The sequence below is a fragment of the Pongo abelii genome, chromosome 1 (assembly GCF_028885655.2).
Source record: "Pongo abelii isolate AG06213 chromosome 1, NHGRI_mPonAbe1-v2.0_pri, whole genome shotgun sequence".
Taxonomy (NCBI): Eukaryota; Metazoa; Chordata; class Mammalia; order Primates; family Hominidae; genus Pongo; species Pongo abelii.
Window position 1 is genome coordinate 96597418 of NC_071985.2, and position 20940 is coordinate 96618357.

Genomic DNA, 20940 nt, shown 5'->3' on the forward strand with positions numbered 1-20940 from the left:
CATATTTTAATATATAATATATATCCCCCTTTCACCATACATAATATTTTTTACACAGCAAAATGTAATAACTTGATAAATGTAAGTATCCAAGCATTGATGGGGTAATGATTAGCCTTATTTGTGGCTTATGTTTAAGTTTTTTTTTTCTTTTGAGATGAAGTCTCGCTCTTGTTGCCCAGGCTGGAGTACAATGGTGTGATCTCGGCTCACCGCAACCTCTACCTCCCGGGTTCAAGTGATTCTCCTGCCTCAGCCTCACGAGTAGCTGGGATTACAGGCATACGGCACCATGCCCAGCTAATTTTGTATTTTTAGTAGAGACGGAGTTTCTCCATGTTGGTCAGGCTGGTCTCAAACTCCCGACCTCAGGTGATCCACCCACCTCGGCCTCCCAAATTGCTGGGATTACAGGCGTGAGCCACTGCGCCCAGCTGTGTTTGAGTTCTGTAGTAAACTGTCCAGTTGGTTTAATTTGCTCAAGAGATGAGGAAAAGACTTGCACTTTGTGCCTCCTGGGAAGGAGACTAACGTTTTCAACATACCTTATGGCAGGTATTTAATTTCAGAGTAGAGACCCCACTCTGATGCCTGGTAAGGTTATTGGAAGTGAAATCTCACAAGATCTTACAGTTCGTTGTGAGATAAGGTAGGATTTGGTGAGGAGTAACAAATACTAGCAGATTTCGGCCCAAACTTCTATTATAGCTAAACATTACTGAAAAAAAACCCACAACCTACTTTATGTAACATATAACTGCTCACACACATACAAAAATACACACACACACAATTTCGGCAAACACAAATAATAATTTAAAGAAACAAATTCAAAGTTAGAGCCAGGTATGGTGGCACATGCCTGAAATCCCAGCTACTTGGGAGGATCCCTGAAGACGAGAAGTTCCAGGCTGTAATGCACTATGATGGCTCCTGTGACTTGCCACTGCACTCCAGTCTGGCAACATAGCCAGAGTCCATCTTGTTCAAAAACAAAAATAAACAAACAAAAAACGGCAAAATGAAAGCTCAGCCCTCATCAGGTTTGGGTGACAGAGCGAGACCCTGTCTAAGAAAAAAAATAAAATTAAATGAAAATTCGTTATCAGACAGTAAAGCATGAACCCAGAGTGCTGGTCAAGTCACTGCAGGTCTGAGTGTATATCAAGGTTTAACTCCATAAGATGAAAAGCAGGCAATGAATCTTTGGCCTGGGTGTTGACAGTCTAGGCTCAAGCTTCAGCTTTCCCACTCACTAGCTTGCTGACCTTGGACAAGTCACTTATATTCTCTGAACTTACTCATGAAACGGAGATAATTTCATCTGTCTCTCGCAAGAAAAAGTCCTGGTAAATGCACATGATCGTTTCCGTTTTACACAGAACACTGACAAATACTGTCCTAAGATCATGGAGTTAATAACCACCAGAACCTAGACTCAATACTTATGGAACTTCAAATCTCATGCTTTTCTCATTGCACTTATGTTACTCCATTACGTAGGAGCAAGGGAGAGTTGAGAACATTTGAAGAGGTTATGCAAAGGACCAGCTCTGCGGAGTAGGCTTAGCATTAGCAAGTAACATGAGGGAAGGTAACACCGTTCATCTGTGTAGCGAAGTGGGAGCCAAGAGACAAGGAGAACGTTTCATGTTCGCCACGTGTCTCGGATATTCTGGCTTCTGCAGGGACGAGAACGCGCAGTTTCGCCTTCATCCCTTGACCTCCAACACAGCTTCTCCACTGGACCATCGGTGGCGATAAAGGGGCGGCTGGGGAAGGATGTCAGAGAAACCTGAAGCTTGACGGTGAATCCTCGGGTTTTAAGGAGAGAGCAAAGTCCTGAGAGGGCGACGTATTGTCCCTGCTCACCTAACCCAGAATGAACAAACACGCGCCAGCCAGGGAGCAGCGAGCCGAGAATCCGGACGAACCTCTGCAACCGCCATTTGCCGTTCCCGCAAAGACTACCAAGACCACAATGCAACGGGATGCCGAGCTAATTCCCAGTGAGCAGCAGGCGAGGCGCCACCGACGCGGAAGACTACAAGCCCCAGCGGGCGACGACCGAACGCGCCCGGGAACACTGGGCCCCGAGCTCGGGCCCGCGCCGGAGGATCCTCCACGGAGCTAGATGGTTGCGTCGGGGGCGGGAGCGGAGGTGAGCGGGCGCTAGGGCCGCGAGCCCCCGCCGGCTCTTCCTCCAGCGCCCTGCGAACGCCGCAGAGGGCGCCCGCCTCCCTAGCAAACGCGTATCGATTTTTCTCGCTGTGGCAACGGGGACGTCCCGGTAGATCCTCTGCTCCAATAGGCAACTCCGGCCTTCCCTGCCCTAACCTGGAACCTCTGGGAGGGCTGCAGAGTAAGTGCCGCCTCTGCGCTCCGACGGAGGCACGAGGCCTGTGGAGTAGGTCCCTCTGTTCCGACAGGTGCGACACTTGGCGCTCCATGCCTGCGGGCGCGGGGAGGCCTGGCCTCCCCCAGGGCCGCCACCTCTGCTGGTTGCTTTGTGCTTTCACCTTAAAGCTCTGGTAAGGAGGAGGTAAGGGGAGGGAAAAGGAGGTCACTGGAGGACAGGATCGTTCCCGGCCCCGGGGTTGGGGGAGACCTTATCTATGGACAGCGCAGGAGGGGGTGCCCTATTTTCTGGATTTTGACTTTTGTCCCTTCCCCCAACTCCGCTACAGCCAAGCAGAGGCTCCCGTGCAGGAAGAGAAGCTGTCAGGTGGGTGATTGTCTGGGAACCCGAAACTTCCCGTCGTTTGTTTTCGGTTTTAGTATCTTCCTCATGTATCAAGCGCACAGGTGGAAAAGGGCGGCACCACATGGAATGAGGGCAAGCGCTGTTCCGGGAAGTTGGATGGGCAGAGCCTGGGAGAAATGTTTTCTGAATGGCCTGGGGCTGGCATTTATCTTTCCTTTAGCGAGCACCTCAAATTTGCCATGCTGGCTGGTGGAAGAGTTTGTGGTAGCAGAAGAGTGCTCTCCATGCTCTAATTTCCGGGCTGTGAGTATCTATTTCTCTGCCCTTTTTTTTTAAACATCTAAGCAAACACTTAAGCAACATCTTAACATGCAAGTCTTATTAAACTGCCTTTGCATCATCTTTTTTTCTTTCTTCTTGCAGTCTCAGTGTATGTCCAAATCTGTACTTGTCTTTCCCCTGAAAATGTGCCCCTTTCTTTCCAAGCTAATGGCAGTATTCAACTGATAACTATGGTTTTTTTGTTTGTTTTTGAGACGGAGTCTCACTCTGTTGCCCAGGCTGGAGTGCAGTGGCGAGATCTCGGCTCACCACAACCTCCGCCTCCCGGGTTCAAGCGATTCTCCTGCCTCAGCCTCCTGAGTAGCTGGGACTAAAGGCGCGTTGCACCATGCCTGGCTAATTTTTGTATTTTTAGTAGACTTGGGTTTCACTATGTTGGCCAGGCTAGTCTCTAACTCCTCACCTCGTGATCTGCCCGCCTCGGCCTCCCAAAGTGCTGGGATTATAGGCGTGAGCCGCCGCACCCGGCCTCAAATAACTATGTTTTATTCACTTTTAGTATAGTAGGCTCTGGAATGGAATGTATCCTTGCCACTTCTAGACCGTTGCCTCTGAAGTGTTCTAACATACATTCGTAATCATGCAACCACCACCTCCACCATCCGCATCAGAACTCTTTCATTAGCTGTCTGTTGCCTACCACTCCAAACCATAGCAGTTGGGCACCTGCACCTTCTGAATGGCAGCCTTTTTGTTTATCCTGTTGCCCCTTCCTAACATGTACTTTGCTCCTTTTCTCCTGGCAGAAAACTACCCCTGAGTGTGGTTCCACAGGATATGTAGAGAAAATCACATGCAGCTCATCTAAGAGAAATGAGTTCAAAAGGTGAGTGCTGTTTCTCTTCTCTGAGATCACATCCTTTGCTTCTGTGACTTTAGATGGATGATCCCACCTTTTCTCCTGGTCTGGGGGTAGCATGGAATATCTGAAAGAAGAGGGGGCTGGGCTCACGCCTATAATCCCAGCACTTTGGAAGGCTGAGGCTAACAGATCACCTGAGGTCAGGAGTTCGAGATCAGCCTGGCCAACGTGGTGAAACCCCATCTCTACTAAAAATACAAAAATTAGCTGGTGTGGTGGTGGGTGCCCCTAATCCCAGCTACTTGGGAGGCTGAGGCAGGGAGAATCGCTTGAACCCAGGAGGCAGAGGTTAGAGTGAGCCAAGATCACGCCACTGCACTCCAGCCTGGGCGATGGAGCAAGACTGTGTCTCAAAAAAAAAAAAAAAAAAAAACGCTGGTAGGGGTGGTTCACGCCTGTAATCCTAGCACTTTGGGAGGCCGAGGCAGGTGGATCACGAGATTAGGAGTTCAAGACCAGCCTGGCCAAGATGGTGAAACCCCATCTCTCTTAAAAATACAAAAATTAGCCGGGCATGATGGCGGGCACCTGTAATCCTAGCTGCTTGGGAGGCTGAGGCAGAAAACTGCTTAAACCCGGGAGGTGGAGGTTGCAGTGAGCCAAGGTCACGCCACTGCACTCCAGTCTGGGTGACAGAGCGAGACACCATCTCAAAAATAAATAAATAAGAAAGAAGACGGGATTTGGAGCCAAATTACTTGAACCCAAGTCCCAGCTCTACTCCTCAGCACTATGTTATTGGCCATATTTTCTCATCAGTAAAATTGGTTAATACTAGCTCTGCTTATCCAGAGAATAAATTAAATAATCTATTTGAGAGGGATTTATGTACTATACACACCATAGAAGCCTGGCTCTGATTTCCTCTTGAATATATCCTGGCTAGGCTGAAGTAGAAGGGAGATTAGAGGGAGAAGCTGTCTGGCCTTCCCTGGGAATAACTATTCCTTCCTGCCCTCAGCTGCCGCTCAGCTTTGATGGAACAACGCTTATTTTGGAAGTTCGAAGGGGCTGTTGTGTGTGTGGCCCTGATCTTCGCTTGTCTTGTCATCATTCGTCAGCGACAATTGGACAGAAAGGCTCTGGAAAAGGTCCGGAAGCAAATCGAGTCCATATAGCTACATTCCACCCTTTTATCCTGGGTCTTAGAGACCCTGTCTCAGACAGTGAAAGTGAAATGGACTGATTTGCACTCTTGGTTCTTTGGAGCCTTGTGGTGGAATCCCGTTTTCCCCATCTTCTTTCAGATCATTAATGAGCAGAATAAAAAGAGTAAAATGGTTTCCTTCCCTTCTGTAACTTGGAGCAGGAAGTCATGGGGGCAGAGAGGGAAAGGAGGTGGCTACTTAAGGCCCCAATCTACCAAGTCTTCCCCACCACTTCTCCCTTGTTTTCCCCCTCTTCTGCTACTTATTTCAAACTTCTGGGATACAATTTCAGCTAAAACGTTTATTTCTCACTCAAAACTTATTTCCCCTCAACTCTATCCCCAAAGAAGAAATAAAATCACAGAAAATCACAGATACATAACAAAAGTATTTGAGGTACCCTCTCATATATGCAAACAAATGCAGACTCGGCCTCAGGCAGAGGGAGACTAAAGGACATCTCTTGGGGTGTCCTGAAGTGATCTGGACCCCTGAAGGCAGACACCTAAGTAGGAATCCCAGTGGGAAGCAAAGCCATAAGGAAGCCTAGGATTCCTTGTGATCCGGAAGTGGGCCAGGAAGGTCTGTTCCAGCTCACATCTCATCCGCATGCAGCACGGTCCGGATGCGCCCACTGGGTCTTGACTTCCCTCCCATCTTCTCAAGCCGTGTCCTTGTTGAGCCATTTGCATCCTTGGCTCCAGGTGGCTCCTTCAGTCTGGACTCTACCACTTGGGTCTCCAGATTTTCTGTTATGTCCTTGTGGGTCAGGATATTTCTGGAAGTCACTGTGAGGTGAAGGAAAGAGGGCAGTAGTAGAGTGCTCCCCTGGGTGGGAGACCCTAGACAGGACAGGACCTCCCTCTTGCTTCTTGACGACCTTGGAGAACAGAGTCCCCCTCCCTTGCTCAGCAGGGGTTGCTCCCTGCCCTTGCCTCTCACCTCCGTGAGGCTGGTAATCCTCAGGCCCAGCTTCTGGTCGACTCTGGAATGGATTGAAGCTGGGCAGGATGATGAGAGCCAGGGAAAAAAGAAGAATCTGGGAGGAAGCAAGAGGAACAGATGAAGGGAGTAGGGGGCAGAGTGAACGGAGGCCAGCTGGGGTTATCGGATGTGGGAAGTAGATCTGGCCGGGTAGTCGGGGTATAAGGATAGAAGTGTGGGGGGAGATGGGAGTAGATAGACTAATGGTACCAAAACACAAGTGCTGGTCTGGGCAGCTTTGTTGGAAGTTTGAGCAATTAGCGTCTGCAGCTGGCGGAGCTGAGCTACCAAGGAGCTGGGAAAGGAGGAATGAAGAGTTAGTATCATCTGGGTACCAGGGGCCAAGAATGGCGCCCCTGTGTGCTGTACCTGCCTTCAAAACACACATACACACACAATGCTTTCACTCACATGTTGTGCCTCTCCAGCTCCTGGACTTTTTTCTGTAATTCTTGGTTCTGTGCAGAACAGGCTGCCACCCTAGAGTGTGCGGAGGTAGGACAAGGCTCAGCAACCTGAGTCCCTTACCTTGCCTGCCACGGTGAGGAAGGGGCCCAGACATGCCCCACAGGAAGCCAGAAATAACCCAGGCATACCTGCTCTCCAGCCCATCAATGTACTCCTTCTTCCGCCGCCGACTGTCCTGAGCTGACTGCTTGTTACGGATTTTCCTCCTGACCTTCTTGAGGACCCTCTCCTCTGCCTGGAGGCCCAGGATGTGTGAGTCCTGGGTCCTTCACCTGCCCCCAACTCCCCAGTGCTTCTCCTGGGATATTGGTCCCTCAGAGGTCATGGTGAGGCCCCTGGGTTGGGATACCCTTAGGGGAAGCATGTTACCTTGGTGAGAGGCAGGTGAGAGGGCAGAGAAACCCCTTCCTGCCCCAGCAGACGCTTCTCCTCATCGGTCAGGAACAGGGTTTGACAGGGCAGCTGGGGTAGGGGCAGGAGAAGATGCAATAGGAGTGAGGAGGGGGTCATCCCATTTGCAGCACCCAGGCTGCTCCCCCTACATGCCTTCTGGAGAGTGTTTCCTATTTCTACTGGGAGACAACTTTAATCTAGAGGTGAGGTGAGGGGCAGAGACCTTAATTCAGACAGGCTCTAGATCAAGCCAAAGGGACTTCCTGAGGCCAAGAAGGGAGAGAGGAGGGTATTGTCATATCCTTCACCCAGAGACTGAGGACCTTGGCACTCTGAGCAAGCTAGGGAAGGCTTATTTTGGTCCATGTCTCCCCATACCCAAGAGAACCTGAAAGAACTCACTACAGTAAAGTTTGCATAATTTCCTTACAGCAAGCACATGATTCACTTTCAGTCATTAACTTCCATTTAGCAGTGTGTTATCCAGTTGCCCATCAACCACAGGGAGCTCCCTGGGGCAGTGGCCCATTCTCCCTTAGGGTCTGAGCTCCGCTTCTCAGACTCAGGTTCTGTCCCCACTCATACAAAGAGCTTCCCAAAGGCAGCCATACGTCTCACAGCAAATCACAGGAGAGGATGTACGGAGAGTGGATGGCCCTTCTCACTAGTATTTCTTTTTGAAAGATGTATGTGGCCGGGCACGGTGGCTCACGCCTGTAATCCCAGCACTTTAGGAGGCCAAGGTGGGCACATCACCTGAGGTCAGAAGTTCGAGACCAGCCTGGCCAACATGGTAAAACCCAATGTCTATTAAAAATACAAAAATTAGCTGGGCGTGGTGGTGGGTGCTTGTAATCCCAGCTACTTGGGAGGCTGAGGCAGGAGAATCACTTGAACCCGAGAGATGGAGGTTGCAGTGAGCCGAGATTGCACCACTGCACTCCGGCCTGGGCAACCAGAGCGAAACTCCATCTCAAAAAAAAAAAAGAAAAAAAAGATGTATGCTTCATTTTGTGACTTACAGAGAATTTACTTTGGTTTTTGCCTGCTCATGGTTTTTGGCTTTTGGCAAAACCATTTCCTGTGTGGCTTTTCCTGATGTGCCCTTCTTGTTCCTGTGACTGTTTGGTGGAACTATTAGAGGAGTGTCTCTTCCACTCTGCCTAATCAAAATCGCTGAGAATGAGGCCTAGAGGGTTTCATTTAAAACAGACAAACAACAAAAAAAAAAAAAGAAAAGAGAAAGAAAACAGAGTGGCCAAGGTGGCTCACGCCTGTAATTCCAGCACTTTGGGAGGTCAAGACCGGAGGATTGCTTGAGGCCAGGAGTTCGAGACCAACCTGGGCAACATAGCGAGACTGTCTATACAATAAAGAAATAACAAAGCATTTACAAACACCATGATGCTTCTAATGTACACCCAAACTTAGGGGCATCAGACTTTTTTTTTTTTTTTTTGAGACGGAGTCTTGCCCTGTCGCCCAGGCTGGAGTGCAATGACGCAATCTCCACTCACTGCAACCTCTGCCTCCTGGGTTCAAGTGATTCTCCTGCCTCAGCCTCTCGAGTAGCTGGGATTAAAGGCACCCGCCACCATGCCCAGCTAATTTTTGTATTTTTAGTAGAGATGGGGTTTCACCATGTTGGCCAGGCTGGTCTCGAACTCCTGACCTCGTGATCCGCCCACCTTGGCCTCCCAAAGTGCTGGGATTACAGGCGTGAGCCACGGCGCCCAGCCGGCATCAGACTTTTAATGATTCCTCAGCTCAAGATTCTAAAATGTTGGCTGGGCGTGGTGGCTTATGCCTGTAATCCCAGCACTTTGGGAGGCCGAGGCGGGCGGATCACAAGGTCAATAGATCGAGACCATCCTGGCCAACATGGTGAAACCCCATCTCTACTAAAAATACAAAAATTAGCCGGGCGTGGAGGTGCACACTTGTTGTCCCAACTACTCAGGAGGCTGAGGCAGGAGACTCGCTTGAACCTGGGAGGCAGAGATTGCAGTGAGCTAAGATGGTGCCACTGCACTCCAGTCTGGTGACAGAGCGAGATTCTGTCTAAAAAAAAAAAAATTCTAAGATGCTTAGCTTGGCTTCTGGTCCCAGCTTCAACTGCAGATTTGAAGAGAGGCTAGGACCTGGTCCCTGCCTTTTGGGTACAAGGAGTAATTTTCAGAGGAAAGGGAGGAACAGTGATCTGAGCACAGCCCCCTCTTTACCCAGCCTTGGACGCTGCCCAGCCGGCCTTGAGAAGGCATCTAATGTGATACCTCTGCTACACTGTAGCACTAGCCAGTGGGTGCCTCCTGGGCAACTGTTCCAGTGGAAACATTGCTGCTATTGCTTTTCTTCCTTCCTGTACCTATAACCAGTTGGGATTCCCAGGTGGCCTGTCCCATTTCTGTGTCCTGACCCAAGGCTGAGATAATGGCTCTGGCTAAGAATACTATGCACACAAAGTCTGGGCTTTCTCCTGAGCCCTGTCCCCAGATTCCCTCACCCCACCTTAACTGAGTTTTTGCTACCTTACCCCCAAGGGTTCTCTCTTCCTTGTCCTTTCCTGCTTTTAAAATTGTTCATGTTGGGCCAGGCGCGGTGGCTCACACCTGTAATCCCAGCACTTTGGGAGGCAGAGGCAGGCGGATCACAAGGTCAGGAGTTCAAGACCAGCCTGGCCAATATGGTGAAACCCCGTCTCTACTAAAAATAAAAAAATTAGCCAGGCGTGGTGGCAGGCACCTGTAGTCCCAGCTACTTGGGAGGCTGAGGCAGGAGAATCGCTTGAACCCGAGAGGCAGAGGTTGCAGTGAGCTGAGATCGTGCCACTGCACTCCAGCCTGGTTGACACAGTGAGACTCCGTCTCAAAAAAAAAAAAAAAAAATTGTTTATGTTGGTCAGGCACAGTGGCTCATGCCTGTAATCCCACGACCTTGGGAGGCTGAGGCAGGCAGATTGCTTGAACTCAGGAGATTAAGACCAGCCTGAGCCTGGGCAACATGGCGAAACCCCAAAACCCCATCTCTACAAAAATTAGCCAGATGTGGTGACACACACCTGTAGTCCCAGCTACTCAGGAGGCTGAGGCAGGAGGATTGCTTGAGCCCAAGATGTTGAGGATGCAGTGAGCCGTGATTGCACCACTGCACTCCAGCCTGGACGACAGAGTAAGACCCTGGCTCAAAAAATAAAAAATTGTTCAACTGTTCATGTCTCCTTGGTCTTCAGGCCCAATGCCACAAAAACTGGGGCAAAGGCAGTTCATCATCAGTTTCCATTCCCTCATCCCTTTGCCCTGTGTGATTATATATGTATCAAGGAATAGTGGTTCTGGCTGACACCAAGACTCACCAGGGTTGCACAGGGCACTGGGGCTACAGTGCCTGCTCTGGGCAGGATGTGGGCATGAGCATCAAAGGGCAGCTCACTGACCATGCAGGAATCAGGCACCATAAATGCTGGGCTCCACTGATCTGGAGTAGAAAACAGGTAGCTGGGAGAAAGGAGACTTAGGAACACCCTGACAGTAGGACGGCCGGGGTAGTGGCACAGGTTGGGTAAACCCCCTTAACCCCATGGTTAGGGCCAGTCACGAAGGGCCATTTCCCCCTTCCCACAAAGAACACTGACCTAGCTGGATGGAGATGAGGCCTACATTTGGCCCAGTTTCCCCCTGCATCCTCTCCAGGGCCCCTGCCTCATAGACAACCTCATAGAGCGTAGGAGAACTGGTTGTCCTGGGGGCAGGGGGACTGTCTGGACGGCAGGGGTCCTCAGAGATGCCACTGTCACTGCCAGGAGATGCTTCTGAGCAGTACACCTCATTGGGATCAATGAAAAGCTTCAAGAAATCTTCAGGCTCACTCTCTTGAAGGCCCTACAGTAGGAAAAGGTTATATATATGCGCAGGGAAGAATTTTGGAAGTCCTACCTGACATCAGCCTTATGCTTCATTTTCAGTCCTTTCACTTCCTGGGCATGGAGACAGTCATTATACAACTTACGTCTATTTTGGGGGTGGTCTGTTTTCAGACCTGTCTCCAAGTGGGAGCTGAAGCCTCTTATCACAGAGTTGTGTCTCAACCCCACCCCCACTCCCACTCGTCACACTCACACAGCCACGGTCCCCACCGGACTTCCAGCCTTGCAGTCCCTGTTCCTGTAGCCTAATTACCGGAACCTCTGGAGGGGGGCAGTGGAGTCCCAGCTCCAGGACGGATCCTGTCGAGAAGATATCCTCTGGGGGCTCCAGCCACGCGTCCAGCAGGTCAGGGATTCCGAGATCCATGCTTCTGCAGGAAGGCGTGTGGGACGGAGGGTTGCAGAAAGGGAATGATGGCTTCTTCCTACCCCCTACAGTTTCTGGGCTCCTCTGCTCCCTTTTCCTATTATCCCCGCCCCCCCACTCCTTCCTCACTAGCAAGCCCCCTCACCTGTCCCCTCGATATTTCACCTTCAGCCCTATCCCTCAGGTTCAGACAAACAGGCCCCCCCAAACATTACCTGTTCTGAAGAGCCCAGCCCTGTCAAGCCAGCGTAGCCCGTTGACCGCCCCAAACACTACACCTTTTCTTTCTTCCAGGATCTCGTATCCTGGACCTGCCAGCCAAACCCCGCCCCCAGCCTTACACTACAAAAGTGGGTGCCACCTTGCCAGGAGCCACGGTAGGGCCGCTGTATCTGGGAGTAGGGGACTAAGAGTCTGAGGGTCCACAAACGGAATTTAAGAAGTAGGTAGCCGCGCCCATTCTACTTCAGTTTTCTCTTAGCTATAGTAAATCTTCCTGAGGGTTTGGTGTCTCCTAGCGAAAGAACAGAAAAGGCTGTGTGTGACTGGAGCACAGGGCACTTGAATGCCTGTTCTGTAGCCCTCGCTTTTGCAACAGGAAGATCATGGCAGGGTTGTAAACAAAGGCGGAAAGAGTCAAGAGACCTGCGGATTTACTAGGGCATCGCCTCGCCCACCGCGTGGCGCTCTTCCCAAAGCTGAGTCCTGATTGGAAGCTGAAGACTTAGGTTTCGGAGGGGCAGGACATCGAGCCAATGGCACACCACCCTCTCAAGGCCGCCTCTTCCGTAACTGGTCCGAGACAGCTAGGCTGTTCAGGAGAGTCAGGCCAATGGGGCCGCAGTTCTTTCTTTTTTTTTTCTTTATTCTTATTTTTGGAGACAGGGTCTCGCTCTGTTGCCCAGGCTGGAGTGCGGTGGTGCAATCACGGTTCCACGCAGCACCCGACCTCCCGGGTTCAGGTGATTCTCCCGCCTCAGCACCGCGAGCAGCTAGGACCACAGGCGCGAGCCACCGCGTCTGGCCGGCGGGACTTATTTGTCAGGCGGGGATTGGGTTCCGCCAGACTAAAGGGAGGGGTAAGCGCCAGAATATGAATTGCCGGGAAACTGGGAGAAAGCTCCGGGAAACCCTGAGCAGCCAGGTTTGTCTTCGCGCGCCACGTGACTCGGAAGCTCAGGTTTCACCCAGGAGCGGAGTCAACAGCCCGCTGACCCCAGTGGAGCGGTGAGCCTCGCTCGGCAGGCTGCAGGCGCGCGATGGCGGGTTTCCCCCTCCGCAAGCCGAGCAGTGTGGCGTTAATGGAGAACCGCAGCTGCGCGCACACGCTCGCTGCACGCTGCTCATTCACGGAGGGACACGGGGCAGGAAAACTGCAACAAGTTAAAAAGCCTTTTGCGTTTGGTTTGTTGTCTTATTGTTTGCATACAGTTATCAGGAACATTATGTCCCACACTTGTATAATTTACAAAACGTTTTGATAAACATTGTTCTCTTCCTTAATCCATAACAGTTCTGAGGCACACACGGCGGGTAATATTTTGCAAATTTTACCTATGAGGAGGCAGATCCATGACTAGAAAGTAGTAATACCAAAACTCAGGGTTGATTGATTTTTATTTTTATTTTTTTGCCTTGGTCTAATGTCTGATGGTCCAGGAATTCACTTCAAGTAAAATAATGGAGCTAAACTGATACAGGTATGGTTTTCAGTAGTATTTCAGAAAAGGGTAGCTGGGTGAGTAAAACAGTAGTTTGGAGTGTGAATCCCAGAACTCAAACTGCTATTAATTATCCTTATGAAGATTTGAACGGGCTAAGAGTAAAAACAGGAACAGGGTCTAGTCAGGCATTTTCATGTTACTCATATAATTCTTACAGCAAATAGAGCTGACAAGTTTGTTTGTTTGTTTTTCTTTTGAGACGGAGTCTCGCTCTGTGGCCCAGGCTGGAGTGCAGTGGCGCGATCTCGGCTCACTGCAAGCTCCGCCTTCCGGTTCACGCCATTCTCCTGCCTCAGCCTTCCGAGTAGCGGGGACTACAGGAGCCCAGCTAATTTTTTGTATTTTTAATAGAGACAGGGTTTCACCGTGTTAGCCAGGATGGTCTCGATCTGACCTCGTGATCTGTCCGCCTCGGCCTCCCAATGTGCTGGGATTACAGGCGTGAGCCACCACGCCCGTCCGAGCTGACAAGTTTAAGTAACTTTCTCAAGGTTACCCTGTAAGTAGCTGAACCAAGATTTGGATGCTTCAGCCCATGTTCTTCACACTATCAACCTACCTTGTGGGGCTTTCTCAGATTTCTTATCTGTCTTTCCCGCTCATGTCTCTCCATCCTGCTCAAGTAGTGAAGAGACAAAGCAGCCTTCCTAGATTAATGCAGAGCTCCAAGGAAAGCAAAGCTGTTCTTGTTGAGATCATTCTGAGAGCGAGAAAGGTGGTTAAATACATTTCAAAGGGCTTCCTGCAGGCTGTATGTGCAGAGATGATTTGAGTGGGGAATGTAGTTAGCTTCTGTTGATGTTAGAACTAGAAGGACCCTCTGCAGTCATCTGCTTGTTTAACTTCCTCCTTGCCCCTGATTTATCAAACTCTGGTGAGGAAAAATCACTTGCCTAAAATCATACATCAAGGTAAGGTAAAATTGAAGAGATCTATTGGGCCGGGTGTGGTGGCTCACACCTGCAGTCCCAGCACTTTGGGAGGCTGAGGGGGTGGATCACCTGAGGTCAGGAGTTCAAGACCAGCCTGGTCAACATGGTGAAACCCCGTCTCTACTAAAAATACAAAAATTAGCCGGGCATGGTGGTGAGCGCCTGTAATCCCAGCTACTCGGGAGGCTGAGGCGGGAGAATTGCTTGAAATCTGGGAGGCAGAGGTTGTAGTGAGCCAAGAGCATGCCACTGCATTCCAGCCTGGGCAACAGAGCAAGACTCTGTCAAGAAAGAAAGGAAGAAAGGAGGAAAGAAGAAAGGAAGGAAGGAAGGAAAAAGAAAAAATAAAATTGCCAAGAGATTTTAAATGTTCTCATCACAAATAAATATGTGAAGTAATGCATATGTTAATTAGCTTGATTTAGCCATTCTGCAATGTACATATATTTCATTTCTTTTTTCTTTTATTTTTTTTGAGACGGAGTCTTGCTGTGTCGTCCAGGCTGGAGTGCAGTGGTGTGATCTCGGCTCACTGCAACCTCCGCCTCCCCGGTTTGAGTGATTCTCCTGCCTCAGCCTCCTGAGTAGCTGGGATCATAGGCATGTGCCATCACGCCTGGCTAATTTTTGTATTTTTAGTAGAGACAGGGTTTCACCATGTTGGTCAGGCTGGTCTCGAACTCCTGACCTCGTCATCTGCCCACCTCGGCTTCCCAAAGTGCTGGGATTACAGGCGTGAGCCACCCCGCCTGGCCCAATGTACATATATTTCAAAACATCATGTTGTATGCCATAAATATATACAATTATTAGTCATATATGACATATATGTATGTATATGTATAAATAAATAAATAAATAAATATATATATTTGACAACTATAAAGGTAGAACTTGGACCAGAATCCAGGTTTCCTGACCCCCCAGTCATAATTCCTTGTTAATGTTACCAATTACGAATAATTTTTTTTTTTGAGACGAAGTTTCGCTGTTGTTGCCCAGGCTGGAGCGCAATGGCGCGATCTCGGCTCACTGCAACTTCCGGCTCCCGGGTTCAAGCGATTCTCCTGCCTCAGCCTCCCGAGTAGCTGGGATTACAGGCCCCCGCCACCACGCCCGGCTAATTTTTGTATATTTAGTAGAGACGGGGTTTCACCATGTTGACCAGGCTGGTCTTGAACTTCTGTCCTCAGGTGATTCATCCTCGGCCTTCCAAAGTGCTGGGATTACAGGCGTGAACCACCGCGCCCGGCCCCTTAAGAAGTCTTCACATTCCTCTTTTACTTAAGGAATTACTGGGCTTCGTTTCTGGAGCCTTGTGAGAAGCATTACACTGTCCCCTTTTTTTTTCTTTTTTAAAATTAATTTTCCTGTAGGAAGCAAGATCCCATCTGTCCCTTCTTTAGGCAATGAAGCTTTTTTCACCTTTGCATAAAAGAATAGCTGAGCCCCCTTTTTAAATTTTCTTTTGTCCTTACCGTCCCTTGAGGCTAGAAGAGGATTTTCAAGGCACAGAGTTGTGGGCCACAAGAATCCTGGTTGAGGAAACGGTGAAAGTCCTGAGCTGAAACAACTACCTTGGGGCATTCAAGGAACAGCAAACAGCAAGCCGACCGGCGGGGGTGGCGGGAGCTGGGCTGGAAATCAGGTGGGAGAACTGGCCAGACGCCCGCAGGCGCGGTACGCAGATAGCCTGGAATGCGCTGGGGGCTCTTCCCTGGGCGCGGCTTCAGCACCCCGCATTCCGGTCCCACCACGTCCCCACCCACCTGGAGAAGGCGGAGGCTGCACTGAGTGCCATAAGTAGTCGAGAAAGGATGATTTTCAAGACATACCCTCCCTTTGCTTCCCCCCTTTCCAATTCTGCTTTGTCTTTTTCCTTGTTGTGGGTGCTGGCGAGGGAAAGCAGGCAAGGAAGTTGGTCCCAAGAAGGGAATGCTTTCACCTTGGGCGCCAAGAGGCACTGACGGGGTGTCAGAGCCTTCTGAGAGACCGATGAGACTTTGGCCCAAGGCCAGGAAGATGTCCTCAGATGTGGGCCGGAAGACTTGACAATGCGGGGTCTCCCTCTTTTAAAAATATCCATATAATCAAAGCCTTTGTTGACTGGCCCGCTCCGGCCCCTCAGTCCTCCACGGATGCGCCCCAGGGCCCCAGCCCCGAGGTCCTTTTCCTAATATCCGCCCTTGCTCTCGCTCACTCTCCTCAGGTCGCCTGCTCCGCCCGCTCCCGCTCCCGGTCTCTGATTGCTCCTAACTCACGTCACTCCCGGTCTGTCCCCGCCCACTCGGTGCTGCCATTGGCAGTCGGGCGTGGGTACGCGGCTCCTGTGGGGAAGGGGGGAGCTATGGGAGGGGGCGGGAATTCCCGACTCTAGGCCGGAAGCGCGCGGAGACATGTAGTGAGACCCTCGCGAGGTGAGTGCGGGCTGTCTGGCTGCGGGGTCCAGGTCGGCTGCCCAGGCCTCCCCGGGCCCGGGAGCAGGAGTCCCAGCTCACGCATTCTTCATCTGCTTCCCGCGACGCTTGGCGGCCTCGCACCCCGCCTCCCGGAGCCCGGACTTTCAGGCACCGCCCTCAGTGTCGCCTCAGTCCGTCCCGGGACCGCAGACTCTTAGGGCCCCTCTCCTTGGCCATCTGCCTCTAGGTCTCATACTGGGATCTGAAGCGCTTGTTCTCTGCGCTGGGAAAAGGGGAACGATGGAGCGATCCAGCACCCAAACTTACCCTGTCCAGGTGGCCCATGAAGCTACCCATGACATCTCTGCACAGCCCCAGCCTTTTTGGCTTCACCCACTCCGTTCGGGAGTTGGGGACCTGGCCTTTACATTCCTTAGGGGAACTCCAGCTCCAGGTCCTATTTGGAGGCGGCTCCTAGCTTCCTAGTTTTCTGGGGGCACCAGGTGAAAGGGTGATGAGATATCCATACAGCCTTTCTCATGCCTCGGTTTCCCCCTTGCAGTCTCCCTGAATAAGTCACTTGGGAAAGAAAGTGTGAGAAGAGAGGAATGTTCCTGGTACAGGAGTAGATGAGTCACGCTGGGTTGGGGAAGGTCACAAAGTGGCTGGGGCCAGGGAGCTGCACTCTGCTGACCAAGCTTCCCCATTCCTTGCCCCATGTTCCCTTGCGTGATTTTTCCCAACCACTCTGGTCTGTCTTCCTAGGTCTGAGAGTCACTGGAGCTACCAGAAGCACCATGGGGCCCTGGGGAGAGCCAGAGCTCCTGGTGTGGCGCCCCGAGGCGGTAGCTTCAGAGCCTCCAGTGCCTGTGGGGCTGGAGGTGAAGTTGGGGGCCCTGGTGCTGCTGCTGGTGCTCACCCTCCTCTGCAGCCTGGTGCCCGTCTGTGTGCTGCGCCGGCCAGGAGCTAACCATGAAGGCTCAGGTAAGCCTCTCCTTTTCCCCACACTGCTATGAATGCTTGGCTTAGGGAGGGCTCTGGGGCTGGGGGGGAGTGACCAAAGGAGAAGGGAAAGGCAAGGGTAGCCATTGTTTGGGTTGGGGTGGTGGGCCCTGGAGGGGGTTTGTTTGCTTATTCCCCTCTGTGCTTCACCCCTACCCAGCTTCCCGCCAGAAAGCCCTGAGCCTAGTAAGCTGTTTTGCGGGGGGCGTCTTTTTGGCCACCTGTCTCCTGGACCTGCTGCCTGACTACCTGGCTGCCATAGACGAGGCCCTGGCAGCCTTGCATGTGACGGTGAGCACTGGCCTGGGCATGTGACATGCGGGAGGGGAATCACACACCTCTAGGAGTGTTGGTTTGTGGAGACTGATTCATGTGCCACTCCATTACTGTGTGGAAGGCTTTTGGCATGTGGTATGAATTGTGATTTTTGGTTATGGGGCATAATTTTTTCTATGTGTTCCCTCCCCCTTCCCCATTCCCTGTGTGACCCCTACATGCCCGTTGAGACAGTAAGACACTTTTTCTCAGGTGTGTGACTTGCTCCGTGGGTTCTCAGTTCTAGCTACCCGCAAGTGCTCCAAGAATCATCTTCACTCTCTCACCACTTTCCTAAAGGGCTGGAGATAGAGGTCTCTGTAGGCCTGAGAAGGATAGGAGGCAATTCCCTGGGTCTTGGTGTTGCTGACCTTTTTAGGCTTTGGCCCAAGGAAGTGGGCTGTGAGGAATGATCAAGTCCATGGCATAGGACTTGGTTTATTATAGGGAAAACTGAGGCCGTTGGATAGTGGGGCTGGAAAGTCATCCTGGGCTCTTTCCTTTTTTCCTCTAAAACTGAGGAAGTAACGCTGGATGTATCCCTCTGTGTGTCTGTGACTGAGTGACCTGTGTTTCCGTGTGACTGCATATAAGCCTGAATGTCCTGTGATATGTGGCTCTATGTATAAGTATTTGGGGAGGTGGGCAATGTGTGACCTTTTCATGTATGTCTACATCAGTGACTCTCAACTAGGAGTGTGGCTTTGCCCCTCAGGAAACATTTGGTAATGTCTGGGGATATTTTTAGTTGTCACAATGGGGAGGGGGATGGAGGGAACATTGTGCCTGCTATTGGCATCTGGTAGGTAGAGATCAGAAATGCTGTTAAACAATCTACAGTGCATAAGACAGCTCCCATGACAAAGAATTATCTGGCCCAAAATGTTTTTGTTTATTTGTTTTTGTTTTGTTTTGTTTTGTTTTTGAGAAAGAGTCTTGCTTTGTTGCCCAGGCTGGAGTGCAGTGGCACAATCTCGACTCACTGCAACCTCTGCCTCCTGGGTTCAAGTGATTCTCCGGGCTCAGACTCCCGAGTAGCTGGGATTACAGGCATCCACCACCACACCCTGCTAATTTTTGTATTTTTAGTAGAGACAGGGTTTCACCATGTTGGCCAGGCTGGTCTCAAACTCCTGACCTCAAGTGATCTTCCCGCTTTGGTCTCCCAAAGTGCTGGGATTATAGGCATGAGCCACCGCCCCTGGCCCCAAAATGTTAATAGTTCCAAAGCTGAGAAACTTTGGTCTGCATGTAACACTGTGAGTGACACCATAATCTGCGTGTATATATCATTCTGTGTCAGTGTTACCAATTCACTCTTTGTGTGACTGAGAGTAGCCCTGTGTCTATGCAGACCCTAGGTCTGTGTAACTGGGCTTTCACCAGATTTTGCATCTCACTCTTCCTTCCCTGAACATTTTGCTGCTGCTTCTTCCCACAGCTCCAGTTCCCGCTGCAAGAGTTCATCCTGGCCATGGGCTTCTTCCTGGTCCTGGTGATGGAGCAGATCACACTGGCTTACAAGGAGCAGTCAGGGCCGTCACCTCTGGAGGAAACAAGGGCTCTGCTGGGAACAGTGAATGGTGGGCCGCAGCATTGGCATGATGGGCCAGGGGTCCCACAGGCGAGTGGAGTCCCAGCAACCCCCTCAGCCTTGCGTGCCTGTGTACTGGTCTTCTCCCTGGCCCTCCACTCCGTGTTCGAGGGGCTGGCTGTAGGGCTGCAGCGAGACCGGGCTCGGGCCATGGAGCTGTGCCTGGCTTTGCTGCTCCACAAGGGCATCCTGGCTGTCAGCCTGTCCCTGCGGCTGTTGCAGAGCCACCTTAGGGCACAGGTGGTGGCTGGCTGTGGGATCCTCTTCTCATGCATGACACCTCTAGGAATCGGGCTGGGTGCAGCTCTGGCAGAGTCGGCAGGACCTCTGCACCAGCTGGCCCAGTCTGTGCTAGAGGGCATGGCAGCTGGCACCTTTCTCTATATCACCTTTCTGGAAATCCTGCCCCAGGAGCTGGCCAGTTCTGAGCAAAGGATCCTCAAGGTCATTCTGCTCCTAGCAGGCTTTGCCCTGCTCACTGGCCTGCTCTTCATCCAAGTCTAGGGGGCTTCAAGAGAGGGGCAGGGGAGATTGATGATCAGGTGCCCCTGTTCTCCCTTCCCTCCCCCAGTTGTGGGGAATAGGAAGGAATGGGGAAGGGAAATACTGAGGACCAAAAAGTTCTCTGGGAGCTAAAGATAGAGCCTTTGGGGCTATCTGACTAATGAGAGGGAAGTGGGCAGACAAGAGGCTGGCCCCAGTCCCAAGGAACAAGAGATGGTCAAGTCGCTAGAGACAAGATCAGGGGACATTAGGATTGGGGAAGATACTTTACTGCTAGAATCAGAGGTTGGACACTATACATAAGGACAGGCTTACATGGGAGGCTGGAGGTGGGCACCCAGCTGCTGTGGAACGGGTATGGAGAGGTCATAAACCTAGAGTCAGTGTCCTGTTGGTCCTAGCCCATTTCAGCACCCTGCCACTTGGAGTGGATCCCTCCTACTTTTCTTAGCGCCTACCCTCATATCTGTCTCCCTCTTCCCATCTCCCAGGGAACTAGTGCCAAATGGTCTCTCCCTGCCAATTTTGGTGTCTTCTCTGGCCTCTCCAGTCCTGCTTACTCCTCTATTTTTAAAGTGCCAAACAAATCCCCTTCCTCTTTCTCAAAGCACAGTAATGTGGCACTGAGCCCTACCCAGCACCTCAGTGAAGGGGGCCTGCTTGCTCTTTATTTTGGTCCCGGATCCTGGGGTGGGGCAGAAATATTTTCTGGGCTGGGGTAGGAGGAAGGTTGCTGCAGCCACCTACTGCTGCTGTACCCTAGGAATATGGGAACATGGACATGGTGTCCCATGCCCAGATGATAAACACTGAGCTGCCAAAACATTTTTTTAAATACACCCGAGGAGCCCAAGGGGGAAGGGCAATGCCTACCCCCAGCGTTATTTTTGGGGAGGGAGGGCTGTGCATAGGGACATATTCTTTAGAATCTATTTTATTAACTGACCTGTTTTGGGACCTGTTACCCAAATAAAAGATGTTTCTAGACATCTGTACAGTATCTGATTCATTTGTTTTGGGAAAGGGGTGGGCATGTGGCCAGCCTGAGAGGGCCTGTGTCCCAGATGTTTACAGCTGTTTTAAGATTCTTGGTCTCACTGTTTTCACTCAGGCCCCGATAGTCCTCTTCCTGAAGATGACCTAATTTTTCCTCCTTTGTGTCTTGGTACTTCTTTCCCGGTCTCCACCCCTCCGCTTCCCTTCTCTTCCCTCCCCTCCCTCTTCCTTTCCTCTCTCTTTAATCCCTCTCCCCTTTCCGTTCGTAGTCTCAGGACTAATTT

General features: G+C 51.1%; 3 protein-coding genes across 14 annotated transcripts; 2 read left to right on the plus strand and 1 right to left on the minus strand.

The window, feature by feature from the left end:
• Positions 1-527: 527 nt before the first annotated feature.
• JTB (jumping translocation breakpoint) lies at positions 528-5190 on the plus strand. 2 transcript variants are annotated; one of them, XM_009243758.4, is made up of 5 exons: positions 802-2531; positions 2688-2725; positions 2925-3007; positions 3793-3872; positions 4870-5190. In XM_009243758.4, exons 1-5 carry the CDS (start codon positions 2449-2451, stop codon positions 5024-5026), a joined length of 441 nt encoding a protein of 146 aa, XP_009242033.1. In that variant the 5' UTR covers positions 802-2448; the 3' UTR covers positions 5027-5190. The 2 variants fall into 2 exon arrangements, with proteins under 2 accessions (XP_054409044.1, XP_009242033.1); XM_054553069.2 differs by lacking the exon at positions 2688-2725 and having other exon boundaries at positions 528-2531; positions 2779-3007.
• Positions 5191-5342: 152 nt separating this feature from the next.
• CREB3L4 (cAMP responsive element binding protein 3 like 4) lies at positions 5343-11850 on the minus strand. 6 transcript variants are annotated; one of them, XM_002810127.6, is made up of 10 exons: positions 11552-11850; positions 11077-11194; positions 10533-10779; positions 10254-10375; positions 6878-6970; positions 6637-6743; positions 6452-6520; positions 6251-6335; positions 5999-6095; positions 5343-5844 (listed from the first exon to the last, which is right to left on the minus strand). In XM_002810127.6, exons 2-10 carry the CDS (start codon positions 11188-11190, stop codon positions 5651-5653), a joined length of 1128 nt encoding a protein of 375 aa, XP_002810173.1. In that variant the 5' UTR covers positions 11191-11194; positions 11552-11850; the 3' UTR covers positions 5343-5650. The 6 variants fall into 6 exon arrangements, with proteins under 6 accessions (XP_002810173.1, XP_002810170.1, XP_009242054.1 ...); XM_002810124.5 differs by having other exon boundaries at positions 11017-11194; positions 11552-11829; XM_009243779.3 differs by having other exon boundaries at positions 11532-11829.
• Positions 11851-11978: 128 nt separating this feature from the next.
• SLC39A1 (solute carrier family 39 member 1) lies at positions 11979-20651 on the plus strand. 6 transcript variants are annotated; one of them, XM_054553056.2, is made up of 4 exons: positions 11979-12269; positions 17011-17229; positions 17408-17538; positions 19004-20651. In XM_054553056.2, exons 1-4 carry the CDS (start codon positions 12023-12025, stop codon positions 19658-19660), a joined length of 1254 nt encoding a protein of 417 aa, XP_054409031.2. In that variant the 5' UTR covers positions 11979-12022; the 3' UTR covers positions 19661-20651. The 6 variants fall into 6 exon arrangements, with proteins under 6 accessions (XP_054409031.2, XP_063573640.1, XP_009242067.2 ...); XM_009243792.4 differs by lacking the exon at positions 11979-12269 and adding an exon at positions 16116-16263; XM_009243795.3 differs by lacking the exon at positions 11979-12269 and adding an exon at positions 16221-16581.
• The last annotated feature ends 289 nt before the right edge of the window (positions 20652-20940 follow it).